We start from the raw sequence: 19,338 nt of genomic DNA, 5'->3' as shown, positions 1-19,338 counted from the left end.
AAGGGGGTGGGGGAAGTTTGAGGATTGGCCCAGGAGGGAGACTGTGAGAAGGGGGGGGTAAAAGGAGGTGGAATCCACATGATAAGTAGCAGAGGAGTGTTGTCTTCGGCTGGGAGGAGGGGCAAGAGAAGGAGGAGGAGGGAATATGTGTGGGAGGGTGGAGAAGTGGGGTACAGGTGCGGGTCTAGGGGTGGAAGGGGGTCTGTTCAGTGAGCTGTTGGGGTCTTTAAATTCAGAGAGGGTGCCCCATCTATTTCTCGCCCTACCCCCCTCTCCAAGTCCACGTCCCTTTTTGCTTAGCTCTTTCTCACTGATAGCCCTGGATCTCCATTCTCACGCCGCCTACCCTATTCCTTGCCAAGGGATGGGGCCGAGGGAGCGCTTCCCTCCACTGCAGCGAAGCTTGGGCGGCTACAGCAGCAGCGGGGGTGGCCTATCTTGGGCATGCGCACCAGTACTGCGGCTGCGGGGCCGGGAGGCGGTGGTGGGCCGGGGGCAGACCTCGGAAGACCCCCCTCCCCACACACTCCTCTATGTATGCCTTCTACTCGCTCCTGGTCTACATCTTCTACACCCTCTTTCGAAGGGATGGGGAGGGAGCGAATGCAGCAACTCACACCCGGGACCCCTCACAGGTGAGCAATAGGTCAGAGTGGGAAAGAGGATGGATGGGGTGGTGAATTGAGAATTTGCCTGAGCCCTTCTGCCCTTGGGAGGAGTCCACTTGACCTAATACCAATCTCTGCCCCCAACCCACTTCTTTAAATCTGAGCTCTTGTACCCATGTTTGGGGTTGGGATTTTTGCTGGAACCCAGACCAATCTGTTCCCACATCTCTGGGGGAGTGAGCAGGTCTCTGCTTGAGGCCACCCTAACCTGTGCTTGCTGCCGGAGTCTACCACTTGTGGTAAAAGCAGAGCAGTTTAGCCTCCCTCTTTCTATTTGGGGAAGCACATAGCATCACTGCCTGGCCCAGCTTAGTATAGCCCCATTTTCTAGCAGAAGCCTGAGAGGTTGGCATGGCTCACAATTAAAAGCTCAGGTGTAAGAGGGATGGTTCCTGAGACCCTCTTTCTATCACTGTTCTAATCCCCAGCCTAATTATAGAATAGTTTTTCACTTTTCTCCTTTCCTAGGAGAAGATGACTTAAATCACACCCATCTCAGAAAGAGGCTGGTGACTCCACATTACCTTGAGGCTCCCATTCTTTTTCTCCTTTCTTAGGGTGCTGGCTCTCTCCCCAGAAGTAGCTGTCGCCGCCGCCACCACCACCACCACCGCCACAGACCCCAGCAAGATCTCTGGACTGAGTTGAATGGCCGAGACAGTATGTGACCTAATAAGTCAGGCCTTTGGGAAAATTGGGCAATCCCAAAAAGGAGGGCAACTTTCCCACTCTACTACCATTGATTCCTCTGTGAGCTCAGTATGACTGTCTTGTAACACTGGATGTGGCTGTGGTCTTACTCTTCTTTGCTTTCTCATTTTTCTTCTGATACCTTTTAGGCTCCTCAGACCCAGAATCTGAGAATGACAGGGATGAGAAACAGGAGGCCACAACTGAGGGAGCTGCAGGCAGTTCCCCAGAGGTCTCACTGGAAGAAGCCATCGCCCACCTGGCTGAGTTCCTTTCTGTCCAACTGGGGACAGGTGAGGGCTGGACAAGGTCCCTAGATCCAGACAAGGTGAATAAGGCTGTTTCTTCCCTTATTCCTTCAGACACATATGTCAGAGTTGGAAAAGCCTTCTTCAAAGTACTAGTCCTACCATCCATCTCCCTTTGCTCAGGGAGAAACTGAGGACCTTACTAGGGTGAGTGTCAGGACTGATACTAGAAGCCAGTTCTCCTGATTCCTAATTCTTAATTCCTGCTTCAATCTGATAGAGAATAAGGTCTCCAAGGTATTTTTTCCTTCCCCGTCTCTTTTCCTAATTTTCTCCCAGTCAGCACATCTCTGCCTTCTTTGAGGAACCTGTGGTCTGGTAGAACTAGCCAGAGAATCTGAAGTTTGAATCTTGAATTTTCTTAATAACTGAGACCACAGATCTCAGACATACTTCATATGTAAAATTGGGGGGGGGGGTGGAGATGACTAGCTAATTCCTAAGATAGCTTCCTGTTCTAAATTTTATGAACTAGCTCCAGAACTGCATCTTGCCTGTATAGTCTTAGAAACCATGACCCTGTATGTTGTGACTACTGTCCCTTCTTTCTGACCAACCCTGTTCCCTCACAACTACCACAGCCTACTGCTCTGATCCTTTCCCAAATTCCCCATTGACCCCTAACCCCCAAACCCCCAGGCTCGCCTGCTGCTGACACTGACTGGGCAGCTCTTGGCATTGGTAACCTGGCTACAAGGCCCAGGTGAGAATCAACCCCCAAGGCTCCATCATGGCCTCCAGCATCAGTTTGGTGGATCACAGCAGACTGGGGTCCCAGTCCCTGCTACAACTTCAGCTTCATCTTCAGGAGGGCAGCCCTTAGCTCCAGATGGTACATAGGGTATAATGGAGTTGGGGAGGATGATTTTTTGATCCTGGAGGGAAGTTCCCCAGGAACCCTGGAGAAATTGGGGTTTGGAGAGTAGTTGTAACACTAGGGGTTAAGATCCCAAGATACTCTTTCCAGATCTTTTTCCTGGGGTGATTTGTGTTTGGGGTTGAGTGCTTCTCATCCCTGATAAAAAACCACCTCCTATTCCTAGGTAATAATTCTCTACTTTCCTTGCATCCCTCCCCATCTCCCCACACAGGCCTAAGGGGAACCATGAGGAGTGAGACAAAGGGGCAGCCCCAGCAGAGGGAAGAAGAACATAGAGACTGGCAATGGCTGGAGGGGACCACTCTGGGACAGGTAAGCAGATCTGGAAGCATCTGAAGGATGTGCCTAAAGATGAGGAAGAGGCTCTCTTAGAACAGAAAAGGATTCTATGGGGACGGGCAGAGGAGGAAAGGAGCTAAGCAGGGTTTTATGGGAGTCAAGTATAAGCAAAAAGTGGGGATGCCCAGACAGATAATGAGGCTGGGGAGGCCGGGAGGGAAAGAAGGGGAGGAAAGTCCTGCAGCCAAGAAGATGATTGCCCTATATCTAAGCAAGATGTCATGGGGAATGGAGGAGTGGGAAATTTGTTGACTTTGGAGAGGTAAAGAGAGAGTGAAGAGCACTGGTCACCCCAGAACATGAGGGAGAATTATTGAAGGGGAGGAGGGGTTGGGGTAATAAGGAGCTATCAGACCAGAAGGAGGTTACAGAGGGTAAAAGAGACTATGCACCACCTCATCCATCCTCTTTCCCACTCTGACCTATGCTCACTTGTGAGGGATCCTGGGTGTGAGTTGCTTCAGTCGCTCCCTCCCCATCCCATCAAAAGAGGGTATATAAGATGTAGACCAGGAGCAAGTAGAAGTCCTACATGGACTACCTGAGGATATCAGTGAGCGGGGAGAGAATTCAGTTCAAATCCATAAGTGTCAGTTGCATTCAGAGCCCTGGGATGAGTACCACTGAAAGGCCCTAGTGGGGGAAATAACTACCTTTGGGACAGGATAGGGTATAGGAATCATTAGGAGAACAGGGATACCCTCCCTCTCCCCCCACAACATCTAGGGCTTCCTCCAAACCATTTACTCCAGATAGAGGAACTGAAGCAACAGCTGGAACATCAGGAGGAGGAACTGAGCCGTCTTCGGCTGGGAGTGGTGAGGCCCATATTGTTGGGTCCCTGGAAGGCAGAGATCCTGTGAAATGAGGGGAGGATGGGGATGGTGAACACCTGAATGAATCCCTTTTGGTAAAGGAGAGGGAACAATCCCATCTAAACATGAATCAGGGGGATGAAGAGGAGGATTCTTGCTTCTGGGCTCTTGAAAGGTAATGGAATGGGAAGGAGAAGTTGGGGATTCCTAGGTTCCAAGAGGATACATTCTCTTCCAGGGGGTAACAGACTCTGAGAAACGGATTCAGCACCTGACCCTGGAGAATGAGGCCCTGAAACAGAGCTTGAGTCTTACCAGAGACCTGCTGCTCCAGTGGGGTCCTGGGCCCCTTGTCCGGACTCCCTCCCCTGTCCAGGTAACACCCTTCTTAAGGTACCTCTTCTTCTAGTGACTTTACTCCACTACCTTTTCTATTTCCAGTTGAAAGATATGTCAAAGCAGAAAGATCCCTGGAAAGAATGTTAAAGGACTTTCCTAGGTTAAGAACCTTGCTCCACTACTATGTGATGTTGCAAGAAATTATTTCCCTGCTCTGGACCTCAATTTCCTTATCATCAGCATGGGAGAATTAGACCTAAAATCCTTTCTAGCCCTAATCTGTGAGTCTCTGACCACCCAGGCACTCATTCTACCATGCTAATCCAGGAGTATCCTAGACTCTGTCCATATTCCCAGCTGGGTCCCTTGGATATATGCAAGTGTTTTGGTTTGTTTTGTTTTTGATCAATTAGTGGTGTCTGACTTCATGACCCCACTTGGGATTTTCTTAGCAAAAATACTAGAATGGTTTGCCATTTCCTTCTCCAGCTCATTTGACAGATGAAGAAAATGAGGCAAACAGGGTTAAGTGATTTGCCCAGAGTCACACAGCTAGGAAGTGTCTGAGGCTGGATTTGAATTCAGGTCTCCTGACTCCAGGAACAAGTACTATATCCAGTTCATCACCTAGCAACCCATGAATGGGGAGGGGCTAGAGATAAGCCCTTTCCCCCAACTCTTCATTTCCCATATTGCCAGGAAAGTAGACTTCTATAACAGTGCTGATTTATGATCTCATTTACCCAAGTCCTGGTTCTCTTGTGTACTGAGTATATAAATGGGCTGCTTTTTTTGAGGGGGAGTGGAGTATTGAGATAAGAGTTTGATGATTTCTAAGGTTTCTTCCAATTCCCACACTGTGAGTCAGTCTACACAAATCTATCACTGCCACCTTGCTCTCTGTCCCTCACCTGGCTTGCTTCTATGCCTCTAGACTCTCTCCAACCCCTCCCACCCCCCACCTAGAGAGGCTAGGCTGCTCTCCTGGGATTTAGGACCACCTCAACAACTGATCCCCAAATATCCTTCCAATAAATAGGAGGAGGCCGAGGTCCTAGTGGACCTCAGGAATCGGCTCAGAGAAACTGAAGAGACAACAGAGACCCTCCGGGCCCAGGTGAGGAATTGAACAGCCTGGGGAAGGGGAAGGAGAAGGTGAGGGAAAAGGAATAAGTACTTCTAAAGCCCTACAAATCTAAAGGCACCTTACAAATATTTCCTTTGATACCACAACCCTGGGAAGTAGGTGCTGTTACTATTCCCATTCAAGGGGATATCATTATCCATTAAGGAAACTGAGGCAAACAGAGGTGAAGTAACCTGCCCAGGATCATACAGCCAGTATAAGTGTCTTTGGTCTTCCCAACTCAAGGCCCAGTGCTTTACCCTCTTTGCCATCTGTCTGTCCTATAACTAGGGGGTATGGGAAGAGTTTTAAAAGCAGATGGGAGGGGCGGCTAGGTGGCGCAGTGGGTAAAGCACCAGCCCTAGAGTCAGGAGTACCTGGGTTCAAATCCGGTCTCAAACACTTAATAATTACCTAGCTGTTTGGCCTTGGGCAAGCCACTTAACCCCATTTGCCTTGCAAAAACCTAAAACAAAATAAAGCAGATGGGAGGGCAGCAGAGGGAGGACAGGACTCTAGTCTTTCCCCCCCCTCCCTGACCCCATGACAGGTTGTCTTGGGGGGCAGTTGGGGGTACAGGAAGGACAACTATGGGAGCTTCAGGGGGCCCTTCAAGAGCTGCAACTCCAGACAGCTGCCCAGGCATCTGAGCGAAGGAACAAGAGGGAGCTGAGACAGATCCTGAGTCAGCTGGCAGGTATGGTAGAAAGGAGGGACTCAGACCAGGGGAAGCAGCTTCCCATGAGGAAGGGAGCTGAGTCTGGGCAGGTGCCCCAGCATTCTCTCTATCAATCTCTCTTTCCATCTCCACCTCACCTAGGACTTCGAGGGCATGTAGTTGCCTTGCGCCAGGGCTGCGGGGACCTTCGTGGACTGGTGGTCACCTTCACCCAGAATTACCAGGGGGCTCTAAAAGAGGCCCAAGGACAGGTCAGTAACTACCTTTCCTGAGATGCCCCCTCCACACTCCCACCCCAAGACAGTGACCACCCTGGGGAGAAGGCACTATGCTGAAAAAGAGGTAAAGTATACCATACCAGGGAGCTATAGGGTATTGGAAAGATACAAAACAAAATCCTATGTTTTTGTCAGGTAGGCAGGGTAGGCTGTTTATTACCAAGAAAAAATCAAGGAAGACTTCCTAGAGGGGTCACTTGAAATTGGTTTTGAAGGATAGATAAGAATTTAAATACAGATATGGACTAGCATCCCAGACTCAGAGAAGTAAAAGGTATGGAGGTTTGAGAACAAAAAATATGCGCTTAATATGTATTTGATGGACAGCTAAGAGGGACAGTGAATAGAACTCCAGACCTAAACTCAGGCAGACCAGAATTCAAATCCAGCTCAGAATTCCTTCCTCTCTCTCCCTCTCTCTCTCTCTCTTTTTTTTTTTAGGTTTTTGAAGGCAATGGGGTTAAGTGGCTTGCCCAAGGCCACATGGCTAGGTAATTATTAAGTGTCTGAGGTCGGATTTGAACCCAGGTACTCCTGACTCCAAGGCCGATGCTCTATCCACTGCGCCACCTAGTCGCCCCCCTTCCTCTCTTCCTTTCTGTGCTTAATGAATGTTTAATTAATATTAATACATGCCAGTAGAATTAAGCCTGAGGGCAGGGAAGCCTCAATTTAGTATTTTTATCCCTAGCATCAAACAGAGTATACAAATGCTTGTTGCTAAATTGTTGCTGGTACCAATTTGTAGAGTTTCCAGTGCCAAAAGGAGCAATCTGAATTTCTGTCTGAAGTCAGTAGGGAGCTACTGAAGATTTTAGTCAGGGAGTGACATTCATGGATCTATGTTTAAGAAAAATTAGTTTTAAGGCTACTAGGTGGCACAGTGGATACAGCAACAGCTTTGGCATCAGAAAAACCCAAGTCCAAATATGACCTCAGACATTTATAAGCGGTTAACCTCTAAATCCTCATTTTCTGCCTGTTTTCCAATCCCATTCTCTTACAGAATCTTAGAGCCCCAAAAGACTTTAGTGGGCATTGAAATGTAGTGAAAAGAGGACTAGATTTGAAGTCAGAGGGCTGCACTACTATTTTTCTATTTCTGTGACCTTGGGAAACCATTTCTTCAATGATTTTCACTCTGATGACTATCCTCATCTTTATCTGTCCAAAGAACACCAGAATAGGAATTCCCACCCTTTATTGTATGTCTCTCAGGTGTGCTGGGCCTTGGGGGAGCTGTCAGCCATTCAGTGGGGAAGGAGAATCCCTGAAGAGCGTAAAAAACCCAGAAGAACCTATCTTGGCCGACTGCTGGAGCTCAGAGGTATGAATGGGTTAGGAAATGTTATCCTCACTCTGTAAGTGAAAATATACTGGCCTTCAACTCCTTTGACCATTTTTTTCTCTTTTGGTGGTGGGAAACAAATAGAGCAGGTTACTGATGACTTCAGAGTTCTCTCCAAAGTCTGAGGTTCTATGGAGGATGGAACCATAAGAAGGTTGAAGTGTAGGGAAGTGGTTACAGGGTGACCTCAGTCCTATGCACCTTCCACAGGGAACATCAGAGTGCTATGCAGACTGAAGCCAGGGAGCCCTGGGAACCTGCTGAATGTGAACCCAGGTCCAGGGGGCACAATCACTGCTAATTATCGAGGGCGACAACGTCACTTCCGCCTAGACCGTGTATTCCCACCTGATGCCACCCAAGAGGAGGTGATCACTTGATATCTCTCTGATATAGATAAATATAAAATATATATTCATGTGTTATGTATATTCACATTATTATATCCCTGTATCACGGGGATGAGGCAGCTGAATGGCACAATAGATAGAATACCAGACCTGTAATCTGGAAGATTCATCCTCCCAAATTCAAATCTGTCCTCAGATACTACTACTAACTTTGACCCTGAGCAAGTCACTTAATCCTGTTTGTCTCAGCTTCCTCATTTGTAAAATGAGTTGGAAAAGAAAATGGCAGATCCTTCAGTATCTGCACCAAGGAAACTCCAAATGGGAATCACAAAGATTCTTAAGAGACTGAAGTGAAATGACTGAATGATAATAATTTCCATGCAGAGAAAACTTTCCAAAGGGATAAAAGAAATCTTAGCTATTAAGTTCAACATTGTTCTTCCCCTCCCCTACCCTATTGCTCAGATGGAGAAACTGAGGTCTAAAGAGAGGAAGGGGATTGTGCCCAAGATTACTTAAATCAGGAATCAAGAACAGATGTCACAAGGCCCACCCAGACTAGGGTTTTCTCTATTCCATCAAGGAAATCACCAGCCCTTTAGGTACCTAGAGGAGGTGACCTGCCTCTTCCTACCACTCATCAAGAACTTTTATCTTTCCTATTCCATTTTCCCTAGAACTTCCCCCAGAATTCCTACTTTTAGATATGTGGAGGCCCAGACACTGCATGATTCCTACAACCACTCTTTTTACTATTTTCCCTCATTCAGTATCTTTATATTATCCCCCAGGTGTTTAGGGAGCTAGAACCTGCTGTTCTGTCCTGTCTCCAAGGTTATAGTGTTTGCATCTTCACCTATGGTCAAACTGGGACTGGCAAGACCTACAGCATGGAGGTGGGGGCTGGAATCCCACAGCTGGGGGATGGGGAGGAGAGCTCTCTTATTAGGGTGGAGGGGTTGGGGAGTCTAGAAGGTTAAGGAGTGCCATACCAAAGGGTAAATAGAATGGGAAGCCCTAGAAGCCAAGGGCTTGATGCTTTCCCATCTCTTATCTCACTCAGGGTCCTCCAGAGGACCCAGGGATCGCCCCAAGAGCTCTACAGTCACTCTTCCGGGAGATGGGGGCACAGGGAGGGCCAAGACAGCACCGTGTGACAGTCAGCATGGTAGAGATCTACAATGAGGCTGTAAGGTCAGTGACTAAATATGCTCTTTCACCCTCCCCAACCCTCAACCTCTCTACCCAATATATTGCTCTGCTCTGTCCTCTACAAGAATCCCTCTCTCCCCATCCAGGCTGGCTCCCTCCCTCTCCAGTACTCCTATTTTGTCTTCCCTCAGGGATCTCCTGGCCTCAGGACCTCCTGAGCGCCTTACAGTGCGTCAAGGACCAGAGGGCTGTGGAGGCATCCATGTGCCTGGCCTCACCTGCTGGGATGTGTCAGATCTGAGGGCTCTGCATAAGGTAACCTCTTAACCTCACTGCCTTGACCTGCTGTGTAAACTATGACCCCCAGATCTAATCCCTTAACTCGAAGGTGCTGCCCAAGTTAACCTCTGACCTCACCCACATTTCCCCATGCAGAGAACCTTTGGTACTCTTAGCACCTAATGGACAGATTCTTGTGCCATTGTAGATACTGAATCTGGGGAGGCGAAACCGAGCCACAGCTGCTACCCACATGAATGAACACAGCTCTCGCTCACATGCCCTGGTCACCCTGACACTGACCACTGCACCCCCTCCTGATGGTCCTGGAACTGCAGGTATCAGCTCCTGCTGCTAAAGCCAGGACTCCCCAACTGCTCAATTGCTGGTCTCATAGACAACACGGTGAACCCCAACACTCACCCTCCCCATCTGTAGGGACACTACACCTGGTGGACCTGGCAGGCTCTGAGCGGGTGTGGAAGGCAGTGATGACAGAGTCCAGTGGCAGGTCTGGGTCCCGAGGCCCGAGGCTGCGGGAAGCACAGACCATCAACCGCTCGCTGCTGGCCTTGGGGGGCGTGATGGCAGCACTCCGCGCCCGCCAGCCCCACGTCCCCTTTCGGGACTCCCAGCTCACCCGGCTACTGCAGCCTGCGCTGGGCCCAGGAGCCACAGCTGTAATGCTGGTGCAGGTGGGCAAACTGGGGCCTGGGGGCGGGACCTGGTCGGTGGCAGAGAAGGTGGGAGCCACGTCTCATTAGCATCGTGGGGCTCCCAGGCAGCCAATTGGCTCCAGCACAATCCTAACAGAATTCACCTCATTTCGGTAGACAGTGGAAGGGAAATCACCTCCCCTGCCTCTTCTTTCCCCCCCCCCAGATCTCATCACGTCCTGAGGATGTTGGGGAGACGGTGTGCTCCCTGAAGTTCGCTGAACGTGTGAGCCAAGTGGAGCTGGGCCCGGCCCGGCGCCACAGGACCCCAACCTCTGGAACCCCAACGTCGCCCAGCACTGGGAGCACTCCTTCTTTGGGGACCCCAACCTCTGGAACCCCAATATCGCCCAGCACTGGGGGCACTCCTTCTTTGGGGACCCCAACCACACCTGGCTCTGAGGGCATCTCCCCAAAAGAACAACCTCCTCCCTCTGGGGGATGCCCTCCTCTGTAATCTCACTCAGTGTTCCGACAGCCCAAACTCAGGTTTAGGGGATACCTTCCGTGGACTGGGGCTGAGGTTGTACATTTCCCAAGATACTGAAATTAAAAAGGGCTGCCCTCAAACGCAGAGGTAAACTCGGGGAGACCCAACTCCAAGCCCATTCTCTTTGCATTGGGGTGAACTTCCCATGGATCTAAACCCTACCATGTTCCTTCTCTTCCCCCCACCCCCTTATCAAACCCTTGCTCTTATCAGCAGCGCACAGCAGGGTGCCCAGACCCCACAGGAAGGGGGGAAGGGAGATTTCAGCTGTGACCACCCACCCCCCAATCACAGACTTTGGATTTAAAGTGTCTCAGTCCTTTATTGCCTCTATCCCTGTGTGCCCTGACCCCCCCCCACAAGCTTTGAGGCTCTGGAGCAACCAACATACATCCTTTTCTCTACCCCTGCCCCCCACAACAAAGGTGCTAGTTCTTCCCCTCCCCAGGCTTAAGGGAGGGGCCATAGACAGTGTCCCAGCCTCTTCTTTCAGCCTAGAGATAATATAAACTGGAGAATGGACAGGACCTGATGGATGAAGGGGGAAATCATGATAGGAAAGGGTCTAGTGGAAATGTTGGGGGAGTGGGGATAATCGAAACAATTCTGGGTCCTGTCAGGAAAATTGGGTTGGGGGGGGTCTCAGTTTGGGGTCTAACTCATTGGATGACCTTGAATAGTTCTTTCCCCTCAATGAATTTGTTTTTTCTTTCTGCAAAATTAGGGGGTTAAACTCTTGTGATCTCAAAGGTCCTTCCCAGTTCTAAGATTCTGTGACAAATGGACTGTCCCCAGGGCTCCAACCAGGATCCAACTACAAAGTGAGTCTCTTCCTCACTGTCTCTCTCCCTCTGGGAACTCATGGCAGTATCATTCCACAAGGGAAATGGTTCTAATAAAAGTTTCAAAAGACTCAGTTTGATTTTTTTTCTGGCTTTAAAATCCTATGATGATTAGAAAGATGGTAATGGTAATAGGGTGATAGTCCTCAAGGAGGAATAACTGGTTTGTAATTGTGGACCTGGGACTGGGTCTGAAAATTTTTGGGAACCCCCAGGATAAATAAAGCCATATCTCCTTTACTCTCCTTATGTGGAATCAGGTTGGGGTGGAAGTTAGGGAAGAAAAACAAAGAATGGATGGGAGAGAGATCCTGGTCCAATTCCTTCACACATTGTACCAGGTGAGTAATGTACCTGGAGTAGAACCCCTGGGGTTAGGAGAGACCAAGTCCAAGGGGTGAGTGACCAACACATCATAGATGCTCTTGTTAGGTGGCACCACCTGAAAGAGAGCATCCAAGTCCCCTAGGGAGCCAGTGGGACCTGTGGCTTTAGGTGCTAGCCCCCAGTAGGGAGGGCCTGGGGAAGGCAGACACTGAGGGCAAGGTGGAGGTGGGAGTTGTGCCAGGGGCATCACCACATTTGGGGTGTATATTGGGGAGTATGATGTGGGCAGCTGTCCCCAGAGGGGGACCCTGGCAGCTCCTGATAGCTGTACCTGATTTGAAGTACCCTGAATTACAGGAAGGGGCAGGAGAGGCCAGGAGCCTTGCTCAGATGAGAGAGAAGGAGGGAGCTGAGACCCCCCTGTAGATCCTAATAGCCCTGCTTGGGTTGAGGTACCCTGCAGAAGAGGAATGGGCCGGAGGGGCCAGTGTCCCCCCTCTGAGGGAGAGGAGGAAGAAGACAGTGGAGAAGTAGGTGCTCCGTGGCCCCACAAAGGCCCCTCTTGTGACTTGGAGAGGGGGCCCAAAGGCCAGGACACTGGCTCTGAAGTGGAAGAAGAGGAAGAAGAGGAAGATGATGGCCTTGGGGGCTGGGGCCCTTCTGGAATATCCCCAAGCAAGGAATCAATACTGAAGGAGTCGCTGGCTGGGTTGGGGCTAGGAGGCCGGTAAGGACAGCCATAAAGAACATATGGGGTCAGGTCCTTGGCAAAGGCTTTGCCCTGACCACCCCTCTCCCCTCGACGGGCCACAGCTGTGTTTTGCAACCGAAGGGCCTCAGCAGGGATCTGGTTCACGTCCACCGCCCAAAAATTCCCTTTGGCCTGTGGCTTTTCCGGGTCCTTGGGCACCTAGAGAGAGAGCCAGGGGGATTGGGAGAATTTCTGGTACTTGTGATCTGGCCCAGCCCTAGCCAGAAGTCAGGCCTCTTACCCTCTTCCCAAATAACAGGCTTCCCCCTTCAGCATGACACCCCACCCCCAGGTTTCCCCAACAGTTGTCCTAACCTTGTGGAAGCATCGGTTAGAGGAGAGGTTGTGCCTGATGGAATCCTTCCACCCTTCATAGTCATCCTTGAAGAAGGGGAACAGGGCTTGAACCTGGTGAATGATCTGAAATCAGATCCAGAGGCATGGAGTGAGAGCTCTGGCACCCAATCTGGGTCTGAGAGGGAGACATGGCCCCTGACCTCAGAGAGCTCTGGGTCTATGGGAGATAACTGAGAGTGAGATGAATTTAAAAGACACAAGTTTGAATGAGTTGAATTGGAATTCTTGGGGAAAAAATAGGTACCAGTAGAATGAGATAGAAAAAGTATTGGATTTGGGATCAGTGGTTTAAGCCATGGACAAGTCATCTGGTTTCCTCCTCGGATAAATAAGTTTGGGATTCTGTTTCCTTCTAGTTCTAAATCTTATGACTGATAATAATGCAGAATGCAGAACTAGAAAGCTGTAGTCCTGAGGCTTTGTTGAAAATGACATCACCCAACCCCTCCAGGAATCTCCATCCTTTCCCTTACTGTCTCTTATTCCTAACCTGTGGTCATCAGCCTGTCCTTTGGTCAATCTCCCTTTTCTTATTCCCATTTCCTAGTATTCCTCTATTATTGATTCACCTTGGGGATAAACAGTTATTAGTTTCTATTCACCTTGGGGATAAACAGTTATTAGTTTCTATCTCCACCTACAAGGACTGTAGGCAACATTCTGCATTACTATAAAATTTAATTTCAACTATACAGTTGCCAGAATAGTTCTCCAAAATGAATACAATTCACTTAAGAGTGTGGAATAGCAAAAGTAATCTTCAATCCAGCTGCTGAAGACATCCTCAGCTTTGGAGCTGGTAAACATATGCCACTGACTGAGTCTGACACAACACAGGGGCAGGGACATATCTGAGGCAAGAAAGGGAGTGACAGATCAGCCAGGAGAAAAGTGAAGGGCTGCCTGTCATGTTTAAGGGGCACAATCTGGAGAAAGATAATCAGTTTATCCTGCTGCTTGGTTCCAGAGGATAAAACTGGGACCCCCAAGGGTAAAACTGCAGAGATGGATTAAGAGTCAAGGTAAAGAAACACTTGGCTAAAATCCCTTCATAAAGGGAGGACATCAAGTGAAGGTTGTAAAATCACTTGATCTGGATAGTGTAGAAAGGAATCCTGACAAAATATGTATTGACCTGATGTCTAAAAAGGTTCCTTCTAGCTCTTAAGATTTTTTGCTCATGAGAGTGGAGTCCGGGAATGGAAGGTATGGGAAAGAATTGGGGGAATGCTTTCTCAGCAGAACAGCATAGCTAGGGAAGTTGAGTTAAGCTTAGGGGATCAATCAATGTGACCAGGCACGTTTAATAACTAGAGAAGGTCTAAGACACTTTGGATGGTGACACTGGGAGTGAGGTCTTCTGGTAGAAGGGGTGTCTGGGTAGAACTGAGGACAGGGAGGTGAGTGTAAAATACCCAGAATAGGTAAAGCATGGTGTTGGGGAGGGAAGGATTGGGGAATGTGAAGGGAGGTTCTGTCAGCCAAGATTAGGGTTAGGTTTGGGGGAGGGGAATGTCTTAAATTTTTCCTCAGTTTGGGGAGTGAAGTGGGGAAAGCTAAAAATGGGGAGATTCTAGAAGTAAGAAGATAAGGGAAAATTAAGGAGTAGGATGTATAGAGTTGGATGAATCTAGGAATCGGAGGATCTGGGAATTGAGGCCAGGAGGTGGGGATTCAACATTAGAGAATGATGGTGGGGATTTGGGATTAGAGGATCAAAGCATAGGTGATGGGGACTGGGGGAACCTGGGGGTGAGGAAGCAAACTTGAGTGGTCTGGGAAATAGAGGATCCAGGCTCAAAGACTGGCCCAAGAATTAGAGAAGGCCCTAAGGATGATAGGCCCACACTGGAATCTGGTTATTAAGGTTAAGGTTGAACTGAAGATTGGAGATAAAGCTAAGTGGAGAATGATCAGGAAAGGCAGAGATGAGGCTCTCAGTCGGGAGAGAAAAGAGGAGGGTAAAGTTATAAGTTGGCACCAAGGGGCTGGGTTTGGGGTGGGGGGGGGCAGAGGAGGGAAGAAGGGACTATGAACCCAAATTTGGGTAGGTTAGGAGCTAAGGGAAGAGTAAGGAACTCAGGCAGGGCAGTATTCACAGAAGGAGAGATTAGATCAGGGAAGGAAAGGTCTTAAGAGTGGACATAACTGAGGAAAGGAGTAAAGGATGAAGAAGCGGGCAGAAAGGGGTTATTTGGAGAAAGAGGGGTCTTTACCTCTGCCTCTCACCTGGGCCAGTTTGAGCCTCCGGGCCGGGGCAGCCTGGATCACCAGGGCTATCATGGCCAGGTAGGTGTAGGGAGGTTTGTCATGCCGAAGGTATTTCTTCTTTCTTTTCTTCTTGGGGGGCTCTGGCTCCGGTTCTGGCTCCGGCCCTGGCTGTGGGGGGCCAGGGCTGGAGCCCCCTTGGGGCACCGTGGAAGGGAAGGACCCAGCACTGGGCATGGAGGTCCTTAGAAGGTAGTGTTGATCTAGGAAATTGGGACCTAGGATCAGGGGTTGGGGCCAGGGTGTATGGCAGCAGGCAGGCGGGGCCCTGGGCCCTTTATCATTCGGATGGAGGGGGGGAGGGGGAGAAGGAAGGGAGGAGGGAGTCTAGGGTGGGGGAGGGGGCAGTCACAATTAGCAGGTTTCTGTTAATCTCAGAGGAAAAGGGAGGATTGGGGGAGGGGACAGAACTCCTTCCCAAGGACTGGGGAGGGGGGTAACTAAGAGTCTAAAAGCTGGGGGGGGGTTACCCCTAGCCTTGTGCCCTTGTACAATTAGACCATAGCACCACCACCTCCACTCCAAGTTGTCCCCTGGATCCCTAGAAGAAGACTCCACCCAGATCCTCCCCAGACCAAGCCCTCCCCCCATCTGAGGTCCTTTGCCGTCCCCTTAGGGCCTGGCTTTGGATTGATTAGTTGAATTTAATCACTCTTCTATCTAGGAGAAGCTTCCAGTCTGTCAGTGCCCTGCCCCCAAACTTTCCAAGACTCCCCACTGAAATAGGGCTGTTATTTCTCATCCTGGGATTTGAGGCCATTCCACAACTTTCCCCTTCTTGTAATTTTAAAAGATCTTTCTAGCTGTAAATCAATTAATAGGTATTTATTAAGTGCCTACTATGTGGCCCCCAGCAGCATTGTGATAGGCACTGGATATACAAAGACAAAACCAAAGAAGCTTCTGCCCTCAGGGAGCTTACATTCTATCTGAGGAAACAATTGTAAAGAACTAAGTAGTTTATAATATACACAAAGTAAAGACTATACTTAGGGGCAGCAGAGGGGAATAAGGAAAGTCTCCTAAGGGAGGTGTCCCTTGAGCTGAGCTTTGTAAAGGAGACTCAGGTTTCCTAGAGCCTGAAGTGAGGAAAGAATCCATAACTCTATGGCTGCTTATACAAAGGCAGCTAATCAATAATCATTTATTAAGCCCCTACTATGTGCCTATTTAGCCAACTTGAGTGGATACAAAGAAGCAAAAGACAATCCAATCCCTTTCCTCCCAGTAACAGAATGTTGTAGAAGTAAGAGCCGGCTAAGGGGCCAGCTTGTTGGGAATGTCAAGTATGTGTCTTGGATTAATTCTTAATAAATCTAGAAAAGTAGGCTAGAATTAGTTTGGAGAAGGTTTTAAATGCCAGAGAAATTTCTATTTTACCTAGAGGTAATAGGGAGCCATTGGAGCTTCTTGGGTAGGGAAGTTTCACAATCAAACTTGTTGATCTCACAGGCTTTGGAAGGGACCCTAGAAACCACCTCTTTCAATCCCTTCATTTTACAGATGAGGAATGAAGCCAGGGAGATTAAAAGATTGTGCAATGTCACACTGATAGGAAGAGAGTTTAGGGTCAGGTCCTCTTAACTCCAAATCTGCTGTTCCTTTACTATCTCATTTATATATCACAACCTTATGGTATAATATGAAATCTTGAGATTTCTATAAGGCTCCCATCCTAATCCTTCCAATCTATAGGATGCTAACTGGTGCTCAGAGAAGGGATTGATAGAAACTACTTAGGCAATTTATTGGTAAAAGCTTCATAGAAAAGGTCTTAAAAGATAGGTAGAATTTGAGAGGAGGGAAAAAGTCAAGGGAAAGAGGAAGTGGGAAAAGGAACAAACATTTTAAAAGTACCTACTATGTGTTGGACACTCAGTTTACCGATTTACAATATTATCTCATTTAAACAGGAGGATATGGGTGAAGGTCTTCTAGGAATCCTTAATATCAGAGCCAGAAGAGACTCAAATCCTGGTAAATCCATTACCTTTGTAGATGAGAAAACTTAGTCCCAGGGAGGAGAAGAAACTTTTGAAAGGTCTTAAGAGACTTCTCCAATGAAAAGTTTTTATTTCAAGTTCCTTGGCAGTTGCTTCTGCATGAATTATTGCAATGATAACAGAAATGAACAAAGACTCATCATTTCTTTGTGGTGAAATGAAAATGATACCTGCCAGTTGAGTGGAGAGAAATCTGAATCTAACTCCCAGAACCATTTTAGTTCAAATCTGACCTCAGAAAATTACTAGCTGTATGACCCTGCACAAGTGACTTAACCCTATTTGCCTCAGTTTCCTTATCCATAAAATGAACTGGAGAAGAAAATGGCAAACCACAGAAGTATCTTTACCGAAATGGGATCACAAAGAATCCAACAAGACTGAACAAAACAATTTCCCCCATGAACTCTCCCCCCCTTCCCCTACATAGAAAACAATCCTAACACATTTTTAAGTCAAAAAAAGAGAAGGAAACCAGAAAAAAATCAGTATGACTAATCAATATATCCAAAAATATCTGAAAATATATGCAATGTATAACACTTATAGACTTCCCAACTCAGTCAAAGAGTTAGAGTATCTTCTTAAATTTCTTCTTTTTTTTTAAGACTTGCTTGTTCTGTGATTTTGCAGCATTCATTTTTTATTTTTTTTACATCCTTGAAATTATTTTGTTTTCATGACTTTATATCTTTTTCTTTTTAGATTTTTTTTTTAAGGCAATGGGGTTAAGTGGCTTGCCCAAGGCCACATGGCTAGGTAATTATTAAATGTCTGAGGTCGGATTTGAACCCAGGTACTCCTGACTCCAAGGCCAGTGCTCTATTCACTGCACCACCTAGCCGCCCCATGACTTTATATCTTTCTGCATCACTTCATGTAGTTCTTTTCACACTTCTCTATATTCATCATATTTTCTTTTCCTACAGAATAGTAATATTCCATTGCATTCAGCGCCATAATTTGTTTAGCTATTCCCCTGAACTATGGACATCTCTATTTCCAGTTCTTTACTCTCACAAAATGTGCTTCTATAGATATTTTGGTGCAGAAAGAGATTTTCTTCCTAACAGTAGCCCCCTTGGGCTGCAATCCTAGCATGGAATCTCTGAATTAAAGGGTACGGTCATTTTAGTCACCCTATTCTCGAGTTCCAAGTTACTTTGCAAACTCTTTGTACTAATTCATTACTCCAAAAACAATGAAATAATGTACCTATCTTCCCACCACCCCTACATCATTGACTATTCCCATCTTTTGTCAATTTTGCCAATTTGTGGTTGTTTTAATTTTCATTTCTCTGGTTATTAGTGATTTGAATTATTCTTTCATATAATTATTAATAGCTTAAAATTCATGTTTTGAGAATTATTTATTCATATCCTTTGATCATTTATCTCTTCAGGAATGATTTTTGGTCATATATTTCTGTTGTTTATCTTGTCAAATCCTAATCAGAGAAATTTGATAGATTTTTTCATATTTGACCACTTCCCTTCTTATCCTAGGTTTATTAATTTTGTTTGAGCAAAAACTTTTCTATTCCATATACTCAATTGCTTAGTATTTTATCTTCTGTAATTTCCTCTATTCCTTGTTTGGTCAAGAATACATCTTTTACCCCTAACTGTGAGAGGGACAGATTCTGTTTTTCTTCTTATGTTTTAATAGTATGATCTGTAATATTTAAATCATGTATCCTGTTAGAATATATTGTGGAATATGGTGTAAGGTGTTAGTTTAAGACCATTTTCTTCCAAACTGCTTTCCAGTTTTCCCAAAAATTTTTATCAAATGGAATTTTTTCCCCTAAGTAATTAAATTTTCTGATTTATTAAATACTGTGTTATTTGAGTTCCATTGTTTCAGATTTTCCCTAGTCTAATCTGTTTCATTGCTCTCTTTGTTTTTTAAACAGTACCAGATGGTTTTGATTAGTGCTATTTTATAATATAGTTTGAGGTTTGAAAGTACTATCTCTTTTCATTTCCCTTGAGGTTCTAAAGCTTTTATTTTTCCAAATAAATTTTGTTGTTTTATTGAGTTCTATAAAGTTATTCCTAGCATTAAGAATATAAATTAACTTTGGTAGTAATCATTTCTATCATATTGGTAGAATACAGTCACTAACACTGAATAGTCCTCTAGTTATTTAAGTTCTATATTACTTCTTCCTCTCCTCCTCCTCCCATTTCTCCTCCTCTTCCTCCTCTTCCTTCTTTTTGGTGTCAGGAAAGCAAATATATTGTATTTTTTCCTAATTACCTGTAAAGATAATTTTCAACATTCTTTTTAAAAAATTTAACATTGCACACAGTATCAGCAACATT

General features: G+C 46.8%; 2 protein-coding genes across 2 annotated transcripts; one reads left to right on the top strand and one right to left on the bottom strand.

Annotated features, from left to right (window-relative positions):
- The first annotated feature begins 500 nt into the window (after positions 1-500).
- Positions 501-11,077, top strand: KIFC2 (kinesin family member C2). Its single transcript, XM_074199494.1, has 18 exons — positions 501-635; positions 1,226-1,328; positions 1,508-1,686; positions 2,306-2,498; positions 2,758-2,858; positions 3,638-3,703; positions 3,939-4,076; positions 5,079-5,156; positions 5,733-5,862; positions 5,986-6,095; positions 7,341-7,449; positions 7,681-7,838; positions 8,615-8,719; positions 8,887-9,017; positions 9,167-9,290; positions 9,463-9,592; positions 9,693-9,949; positions 10,137-11,077. Exons 1-18 carry the CDS (start codon positions 534-536, stop codon positions 10,425-10,427), a joined length of 2,505 nt encoding a protein of 834 aa, XP_074055595.1. The 5' UTR covers positions 501-533; the 3' UTR covers positions 10,428-11,077.
- A 550-nt stretch (positions 11,078-11,627) lies between these two features.
- Positions 11,628-15,229, bottom strand: FOXH1 (forkhead box H1). The gene is made up of 3 exons (XM_074199493.1): positions 14,967-15,229; positions 12,696-12,800; positions 11,628-12,539 (listed from the first exon to the last, which is right to left on the bottom strand). The coding sequence occupies exons 1-3, from the start codon at positions 15,180-15,182 to the stop codon at positions 11,628-11,630; spliced, it is 1,233 nt and encodes a 410-aa protein (XP_074055594.1). The 5' UTR covers positions 15,183-15,229.
- Between the last annotated feature and the right edge of the window lie 4,109 nt (positions 15,230-19,338).

This window comes from Macrotis lagotis, chromosome X, assembly GCF_037893015.1.
Source record: "Macrotis lagotis isolate mMagLag1 chromosome X, bilby.v1.9.chrom.fasta, whole genome shotgun sequence".
Taxonomy (NCBI): domain Eukaryota; kingdom Metazoa; phylum Chordata; class Mammalia; order Peramelemorphia; family Peramelidae; genus Macrotis; species Macrotis lagotis.
Note: the sequence above shows the minus strand (reverse complement) of the source record. Positions and strands in the feature narration are given on the sequence as shown.

Coding starts and splice junctions, on each gene's coding strand:
- KIFC2 (XM_074199494.1), top strand. CDS start 534: ATGTATGCCTTCTACTCGCTCCTGGTCTACATCTTCTACACCCTCTTT. Junction 1,687..2,305: donor GGTCCCTAGATCCAGACAAG/GTGAATAAGGCT, acceptor CCAAACCCCCAG/GCTCGCCTGCTGCTGACACT. Junction 2,859..3,637: donor AGGGGACCACTCTGGGACAG/GTAAGCAGATCT, acceptor CATTTACTCCAG/ATAGAGGAACTGAAGCAACA.
- FOXH1 (XM_074199493.1), bottom strand. CDS start 15,182: ATGCCCAGTGCTGGGTCCTTCCCTTCCACGGTGCCCCAAGGGGGCTCC. Junction 12,801..14,966: donor GGAGGCTCAAACTGGCCCAG/GTGAGAGGCAGA, acceptor ATCTGATTTCAG/ATCATTCACCAGGTTCAAGC. Junction 12,540..12,695: donor CTAACCGATGCTTCCACAAG/GTTAGGACAACT, acceptor CTCTCTCTCTAG/GTGCCCAAGGACCCGGAAAA.